At 36.5% G+C, this 8,958-nt stretch overlaps 2 protein-coding genes across 8 annotated transcripts in view; one reads left to right on the forward strand and one right to left on the reverse strand.

The window, feature by feature from the left end:
• SMC5 (structural maintenance of chromosomes 5) overlaps nucleotides 1–8,958 on the forward strand; it is a 117,859-nt gene that overhangs the window by 106,529 nt on the left and 2,372 nt on the right. For 3 of the 5 annotated variants that reach the window (XM_070794641.1, XM_070794644.1, XM_019966053.2), the window contains 7 exons: nucleotides 2,954–3,079; nucleotides 4,993–5,037; nucleotides 5,491–5,586; nucleotides 6,003–6,107; nucleotides 6,300–6,419; nucleotides 7,569–7,748; nucleotides 7,830–7,925. In XM_070794641.1, the coding sequence (XP_070650742.1) occupies nucleotides 2,954–3,079; nucleotides 4,993–5,037; nucleotides 5,491–5,586; nucleotides 6,003–6,107; nucleotides 6,300–6,419; nucleotides 7,569–7,748; nucleotides 7,830–7,925 (768 nt within the window). The remainder of the gene's footprint in view (nucleotides 1–2,953; nucleotides 3,080–4,992; nucleotides 5,038–5,490; nucleotides 5,587–6,002; nucleotides 6,108–6,299; nucleotides 6,420–7,568; nucleotides 7,749–7,829; nucleotides 7,926–8,958) is intronic. The other 2 variants (XM_070794643.1, XM_070794642.1) reach the window with 2 other exon arrangements.
• Nucleotides 1–8,958, reverse strand: part of KLF9 (KLF transcription factor 9) — a 101,654-nt gene that overhangs the window by 5,619 nt on the left and 87,077 nt on the right. The gene's annotated exons all lie outside the window — the stretch shown is intronic.

Raw genomic sequence — 8,958 nt, forward strand, 5'->3', positions numbered from 1 at the left:
CAGGAGCTGACTGTGGCTCAGATCATGAACTCCTTATTGCCAAATTCAGACTGAAATTGCAGAAAGTAGGGAAAACCACTAGACCATTCAGGTATGACCTAAATCAAATCCCTTATGATTATACAGTGGAAGTGAGAAATAGATTTAAGGGCCTAGATGTGATAGATAGAGTGCCTGATGAACTATGGAATGAGGTTTGTGACACTGTACAGGAGACAGGGATCAAGACCATTCCCATAGAAAAGAAATGCAGAAAAGCAAAATGGCTGTCTGGGGAGGCCTTACAAATAGCTGTGAAAAGAAGAGAAGTGAAAAGCAAAGGAGAAAAGGAAAGATATAAGTATTTGAATGCAGAGTTCCAAAGAATAGCAAGAAGAGATAAGAAAGCCTTCTTCAGCGATCAATGCAAAGACATAGAGGAAAACAACAGAATGGGAAAGACTAGGGATCTCTTCAAGAAAATCAGAGATACCAAAGGAACATTTCATGCAAAGATGAGCTCGATAAAGGACAGAAATGGTATGGACCTAACAGAAGCAGAAGATACTAAGAAGAGATGGTAAGAATACACAGAAGAACTGTACAAAAAAGAGCTTCACGACCCAGATAATCACAATGGTGTGATCACTGACCTGGAGCCAGACATCCTGGAATGTGAAGTCCAGTGGGCCTTAGAAAGCATCACTACGAACAAAGCTAGTGGAGGTGATGGAATTCCAGTTGAACTATTCCAAATCCTGAAAGATGATGCTGTGGAAGTGCTGCACTCAATATGCCAGCAAATTTGGAAAACTCAGCAGTGGCCACAGGACTGGAAAAGGTCAGTTTTCATTCCAATCCCTAAGAAAGGCAATGCCAAAGAATGCTCAGACTACCGCACAGTTGCACTCATCTCACACGCTAGTAAAGTAATGCTCAAAATTCTCCAAGCCAGGCTTCAGCAATATGTGAACCGTGAACTTCCTGATATTCAAGCTGGTTTTAGAAAAGGCAGAGGAACCAGAGATCAAATTGCCAACATCCGCTGGATCATGGAAAAAGCAAGACAGTTCCAGAGAAACATCTTTCTGCTTTATTGACTATGCCAAAGCCTTTGACTGTGTGGATCACAATAAACTGTGGAAAATTCTGAAAGAGATGGGAATACCTGACCACCTGATCTGCCTCTTGATAAATTTGTATGCAGGTCAGGAAGCAACAGTTAGAACTGGACATGGAACAACAGACTGGTTCCAAATAGGAAAAGGAGTACGTCAAGGCTGTATATTGTCACCCTGCTTATTTAACTTATATGCAGAGTATATCATGAGAAACGCTGGACTGGAAGAAGCACAAGCTGAAATCAAGATTGCCGGGAGAAATATCAATAACCTCAGCTATGCAGATGACACCACCCTTATGGCAGAAAGTGAAGAGGAACCAAAAAGACTCTTGATGAGAGTGAAAGAGGAGAGTGAAAAAGTTGGCATAAAGCTCAACATTCAGAAAATGAAGATCATGGCATCGGTCCTACCACTTTATGGGAAATAGATGGGGAAACAGTGAAAACAGTGTCAGACTTTATTTTTCTGGGTTCCAAAATCACTACAGATGGTGACTGCAGCCATGAAATTAAAAGATGCTTACTCCTTGGAAGGAAAGTTATGACCAACCTAGATAGCATATTCAAAAGCAGAGACATTACTTTGCCAACAAAGGTCCATCTAGTCAAGGCTATGGTTTTTCCTGTGGTCATGTATGGATGTGAGAGTTGGACTGTGAAGAAGGCTGAGCGCCAAAGAATTGATGCTTTTGAACTGTGGTGTTGGAGAAGACTCTTGAGAGTCCCTTGGACTGCAAGGAGATCCAACCAGTCCTTTCTGAAGTAGATCAGCCCTGGGATTTCTTTGGAAGGAATGATGCTAAAGCTGAAAGTCCAGTACTTTGGCCACCTCATGTGAAGAGTTGACTCATTGGAAAAGACTCTGATGCTGGGAGGGATTGGGGGCAGGAGGAGAAGGGGACGACAGAGGATGAGATGGCTGGATGGCATCACTGACTCGATGGACGTGAGTCTGAGTGAACTCTGGGAGTTGGTGATGGACAGGGAGGCCTGGCGTGCTGCGATTCATGGGGTCGCAAAGAGTTGGACATGACTGAGCGACTGATCTGATCTGATCTATGTATTTTGCTGGGGTGGTGGGGGGGAACCTTTACCAAGTAAACAGTATTATTGCCACTACCATTGTTTACTATTTAATTGATTGAAATAGAATTTGCCAACTTGTATATTAAACTTTGTGAAGACCACTGATGGCTGAACTCCAAATTTGACAAGGAAGCAAGGGAGGAAGGACCAGACCCACACTGCATGATGGATGTGAATAAGATTACATAGGTTTAGTTCCTTTTTTATTTAATCTCCAAAAATACAAAGGATAATGTTTCGGTACTGTGTCTATGAAAATGACTGTGCATCTTATTCACCTTTCTATGCTCAATACCTGATAAAATACTGATATTTAATAGGTTCTCAGTAATTATTTGGTGAAGGAATGAATGGGTCCATGAATAAATGATAACTACATGAAAGGCACTTGGAAAACAAACATCATTTAAAGGTTCTGCTGAGTTTTCTGATATGAAGCCTATTATTGTATATATTGTTTTATTAGAGTGTAATTATACATAGGTTAAACTTTCATAAAAGGGCAATTAAGTTTAAATTTCAAAGCTTTTAGGGATTCAGGAATGCCATATTATTAATGTCCTAATATATTTTGAAGTTTAAGTTCAAACTTTACCTTAGCAATAAAATCAGTCATAATTTGAGATATGGTTTTTGGATGATTTGCTTATTACTATTATCAAAATTCAGTAATATATGTGATATAGTGTGGTGATATTTATTAATAAAAGAGCTCTCTGATTTAACAGTAACATACAAATTTTCCAAATTTTTCTCTTAAAATAGCAACATTTCATTGAGTTGGATGAAAATAGACAGAGATTATTGCAAAAATGCAAGGAACTTATGAAGAGAGCCAGGCAAGTATGTAACCTGGGTGCAGAGCAGACTGTTCCTCAAGAATATCAGACAGTAAGTATAAAAATATATAATGCTATGAGTTAACATATTTAACACAGTATTTTTAAGCTTAAAATGTGTTAGGCATTGTACAGGAGCATGTAAAACATGATCTGCCATAAAAAATGAGATCCCCCTGCCACCATTTTTAAACTGAGTATGCATGTAATTTTGCTCAATGAATTTTTTCTTCATGATACTCAAATGGACACCATTTAGTCTTATTGCTTAGTACCAAAGTTATTCAGATACGGGTATCATTTTGCAAAATTATTTCTACCAAAACATTCATCCAGTAAAAAGCTTTTTTCTCCAAGCACCTTTTTAGGAGAGGTTTGGGAGACAGGATATAGTTTTTCCTGGAAATGTAGTACTAGTAATTGATATATAAGAAACAGTGCATAGAGGTGATAGTTCAAAGAACAAAGACAAAATGAAAATTTTTCCTGGAAATCAGGATGTTTGTTTAGGGTTCTTTGGGAGTGGATTCTTTATGACTAACATCTGTTGGTAAAGAAAAGAGCCTTTCCTTCTTCTCATTTGTGTACTTTATATTCTGACGTATCATTCAGTTAGTAAATGAGAAAATACTGCCCTTTCCTGCCAGTTCTACATTGAGTAGGTAGCCCCTTGACCTGAAGCTTTATCTGACAGGTAGGGGGTAATGCCTTGATTATCTTCTATCACACATTGAACAAAACACATACTTTCTTCTCTCTTGAAATTTATATTCTAGTCTGGAGGGTGGGGAAAACAAATCAAAAAGCAAAATTATGTTGGGAATAGCAGGAGCTGCTAAGAAGAAGAATAATACAAGGTAAGAGGCTAGTGTCAGAGAAGGCTCCTTTGAGAAGATACTATTTTAGATGAGTCCTGAATGAACAGAAGAAATCAGGCAAGTGAAGGTTTGAGGGAAAAGCATTCCCAGCAGAGAAAACAGCTTATTCAAAGCTCTTGAGGCAGAAGTATATTTGGCTTGTTTCAGAATAGAAAGAATCTTAGTGAAGCTAAAATTTATTATCCAAGGAGGGCAGAAGTCAGATCCTGTAGGGCCTTATAGACCATAGAAGGAATTTGGGCTTTACTTTGAGATGAAGTCCACTGGAGAGTTTTAAACAGAAGATCGAAAGAGGTAGGACAGCCGTTTGTAGAGCACTCCAGCTGCAATCTGGAGAATAAAGTCGGGATACAAGAATGGAAGATGACTATTTAGGAGATTGTTGCTTTGGACCAGGCAAGAGACTGTTGTGGTGTGGATTCGGGTGGAAGCACAAATGACAGAGCAGTTTACAGACTTGCGGTATCTTTTGATGACAGAACCAGCAGGACTTATTAATGCATTTGAATTGAAGGGTAGAGAGAGAATCCCTAAATTTTGCCAATTACTGAGATGGAAAATATCGAAGGACAAATAGGTTTGCTCAAATTGGTGGGGAAGGTGGGTAAGTTGCAGAGTTGTTTCACCATCTTAAATTTGTCTATTAGAATCAAATGAAGATACGAAATAAGTGTGTGGCACATGAGTTCAAAGGACAAGTCAGATTCAACAAACAATAAATATCTGAAAGCTTATAGAAGCCGAACTGCTTTCCAGAAGGTTAGAGGGAAAAAAGACAGGTTAAGATATTAGATTATTGTGGCATGTTAGGATCTTTTTCAGAGTTTTAAGATTCATTTTGTACATTGTAGTACATAAACTTTTGCAAGTTGTGCCGACAAAACGTTGTACGGCTTGCCTGCCCCCACGCTGTTCTAATTTGTTACTATGGTATGGTCTCAGAAGATAGTACTGTGGTGAAATTCTACTGTCAAAGTAATTGGATTCTTAGGATGCTTTTGTAGTTCTTCACAAGTACAGTATAAAGTTCTAACTTCTTGCTCTCTTTCAATGCCCCACATATTCTGGACCCATTCTACCAATTCAGCAAGTACCCACCATTCCAAATGGACACAACTCCTCACCCCCCATGGTATGCAGTGCTCTTTCTTTTTCTCCAAGCTCCTGTCTCTCCTCTGCCTTACTTTTCCCTAGCTGTTTGCTTTAAGGCCCAGAGATGAATTCTAGGTCTCTGAATTCTCTTACTATTTCTTGTAGTTCCTGTAGCATGAACTGATAATTCTTTTCTCTAAATTCTATAACCTGTATGATGTGTACCGCTTATTTTAATACTCAACATCAATACATTGCCTTAAGGTGTTAGCTCGTGTTATTAAGTATATACATTTTGTTTTCTTCTAAAGTATAAACCCCTTTTTGAAAGCAAAAAGCCATGTTTGTAATTCCTTTGATTCCTTACTGTGTTGTGCTAGCATGCTGTTCAACATATAGCAGACACTCAACAGAGTATTTTCGTTTTAACTATTTGAATTGAACTGTTTTCACTGTACTACCTATAATAATGGACAGTTTTTTCATTCTTTAGGCTTTCCAAGATCTTCCAAACACCTTGGATGAAATTGATGCTTTATTAACTGAGGAAAGATCAAGAGCATCTTGCTTCACAGGACTCAATCCTACAGTATGCTGCTTTCCCTAATGCCTACTGCAGTCGCCACCACCAGCACACCCTGCCCCCGCCCCCACACACAGTTCCCTCCAGTACTTGCCTCCCACTCTGTTCCTGCTGTCTAGCTTATTATTACCAAGAACTCTAGTACAATGTACTTTTAAATGCCAGATTCTGAATCTATTAGAATTTTAAATAGATTCTTCCTAAGGAACACAGTGTTCTGTGCCTTTTCTTTATAAAAAGAATACTCAGGCTAACCTGAAATACTGAGATGTCTTTTTTTTTTTTTAATGAAATTTTTTTAGTATGTTACAAGAGCATAAATTAACTGCATACAAACAGTGGCATTTTCAATTAATGTGATGCAAAATTTTTTGTACCTTTATCCTTTGGTAGATTATTTTAAAGATTTTTTTTTCTGCCAGGTTGTTGAGGAATACACAAAAAGAGAAGAAGAAATAGAGCAATTAACTGCGGAACTAAAGATAAAGAAAGTTGAACTGGATAAATATAGAGAAAACATTTCACAGGTAATTATTCAACTTTTTCTCATGTGCATTAATAATATGGGAATGTAGAATAATGCAAAATGAAATAACGTTTCTAAGAAAAAAATGTATGTTTTCAGGACTAGATTGATATTGATTTTTTCTATGTAAAGTTTTGTATCAGTGTAATAACACTTCTTTTACATTGTATTTTTATATTGCTTTTACTTACAGGTGAAAGAAAGGTGGCTTAATCCTTTAAAAGAGCTGGTAGAAAAAATTAACGAAAAATTTAGCTATTTTTTTAGTTCTATGCAGTGTGCTGGTGAAGTTGACCTCCATACAGAAAATGAGGTAAAATTGCATTTGATATGTTTCATGACAAGAATTTTAATTATATGCTAAAAGTATATGTAAATTGTTTATATACTCTAAAGTTATATCTGAAAAATTTTCTTATTAAAAAAAAAATGTCCAAAGGAAAGAAGAGACCATATATAGGATTCCATCAGGGTCCCTTGTTGTTTTGAAGATGTTCTTCTTGGTGACATCTGAGATTAACGACTAATACCTTACAGACTCTTTTCATATCCAGCCTAAGTAATAATGGTTATTCAGTTGTGATGAACAAGTGCATTGCTCTTTGAAATCACTCCTCAAGTTTGAAGAGTCATACACAAATTGGCAAACATAACTGAAATATAGAATAGTATCAGTGATTTCCTTTTGATCAAGAATTTGAGTTTACAAGAACAACAATACTTAAAAATTTTGGTACTGATTTCTTGAACTATATACGTTTCATGCATTGCAGTTGTGGGTAAAATAAGATTTCCATTAAGAAATATATGAAGAGATGAACTAGGATGTCCTTCAAAAGGAGTGGGTGGAGCTATAGATGAAGCAAGATCACAGTTGAGACTAGTTGATTGAGCTCATTTGGGAGTTCTAATTTTGTAAATGTTGAAATTTTTCCCTAATAAAGCATTTCTTTTAAGGAGGAAGAAATGTAAGGCAAGGTAGTGCCTTTATTTCTCCTTAGGAATTTTGTCCCATTACTCCTGTATCTGTTTATTATGAAAGATAAGGTTGCAAACATCATGTAACTGTAAGTTTTAGTAAGATATTAGACCTGCCAAGAGAATTGTCATCTACATAGTCTGGGCTTGCTAGAAGGAAGAAATGTATTGTAATAACATGTAATTTATAATATATTTCCTTTGTGCCAGAAACTGTGCCAAGCATTTCTAGGTTTACCTTCTTTAATCTTCAGAACCATTCTATAAAGCAGGTACTTTTTATTGACTATAAATAAACTGAAACAATATTAGAACCACTTGCTCTCTACAAGCTCTAGGGGTCTCCAAAGATCTATTTAGATAAAATTGATATCATGAATAAGTCAATTACAAGAGTAAAGAACTTAAAGTTATTTTCAAAAAACAGTATAAAATTGCCAGAGAAAACTCTTCACCTTTCATCAACTTTTTAAATGTTTTGTAGGAAGATTATGATAAATATGGAATTCGAATTAGAGTCAAATTTCGCAGTAGTACTGAACTGCATGAATTAACTCCTCATCATCAAAGTGGAGGTGAAAGAAGTGTTTCTACTATGTTATACTTGATGGCACTTCAGGAGCTTAATAGATGTCCGTTCCGAGTAGTTGATGAAATCAATCAGGTATTGCTTATTCTTTTATTGGGTTTCACTCTATCTTTTGTAATAGATTTAAATCTAATCATTATTATTGTCTTTTTTTAGGGAATGGACCCAATCAATGAACGAAGAGTGTTTGAAATGGTTGTAAATACTGCTTGTAAAGAAAACACATCTCAGTACTTTTTTATTACACCAAAGGTAGGTAATAAGTAATCTAAAAATATTCACGTACTTGGAAGTCCCTTATGGCTAAAACATGTAGATTTTGGCCCAGTATGTGTAAATATGAGCAGAACAGTCCCAAAATAGATTATAGTAAAGGGGGACAAGTTCCAATAACATACTTAATCAGAAAGCTTATCACTAGAGGAAGGAAGTAGCAGGCATAGCATTATGTTCTAGAGCTGAGAGTTCCTCTGCTTTTTTGGCATTTATTCTTCCTCTAGGGAACTTCCTCTCTTAGCACTGAAAAATGACAGAAAGCACTGGTCCTCCTCATTTCCTCAGAAAGGCCTGTTTTGCTCTGTCCTGGCCCAGAGGAAATCCTAAGTATCCTCAAAATCTTCTATTCACATAAAAAACAGACTTACCTTTACAGAACCATTACAATGGGAAATTTTCTTTTGTTACCTCTTGTGCTATGGGTCAATTATGAAACTGCTGTATAGCAATCAAAGATGTTTTTATTAATGTAATCAGATTTTTTTTAAGAAATTTCATTGGAGATCCTATCTGAAATTCAGTTTTTATCAAATAGTATAATCTCTTCTTCTAGCAGATACTCTGTGGAGTAGCTAGATCTGTTAATACCCTACTGTTGTTGGCCTGTAAATCCAACCACCCTGTTAATAGACTTTTCAGGCTACCAATCTATTACAGTACCTGACTATAGAAGTTGCTTGAAAGGTGTTTTGTGGATAAAAGAGTGAAATTATCCTAGGAAAGTTCTGGAGGATATACTTTTCCAGGGTCAACCTAGGAAGCAGTGTGATCCCATTGGCCTGTGAATATAGAGGGCTCCCAAGATATGTTGACGAGTCCTTAAGGCCAGGTTTCAGATGTGGTAATTCAAGTAAAAATCGCTATCTGGCAGAGTGTATGTTGAGTTGAGAACTTCATTAAGAGTTTCATTAATTTTACAAATAAAATGTATTTGACTCCACACGTGCAAGTTCAGAAAGTTGTGCTTAATATATAGCATTCTATGACAGTTTGTTTTAACACTTCACAG

The sequence above is a fragment of the Bos indicus genome, chromosome 8, assembly GCF_029378745.1.
Source record: "Bos indicus isolate NIAB-ARS_2022 breed Sahiwal x Tharparkar chromosome 8, NIAB-ARS_B.indTharparkar_mat_pri_1.0, whole genome shotgun sequence".
NCBI lineage: Eukaryota > Metazoa > Chordata > Mammalia > Artiodactyla > Bovidae > Bos > Bos indicus.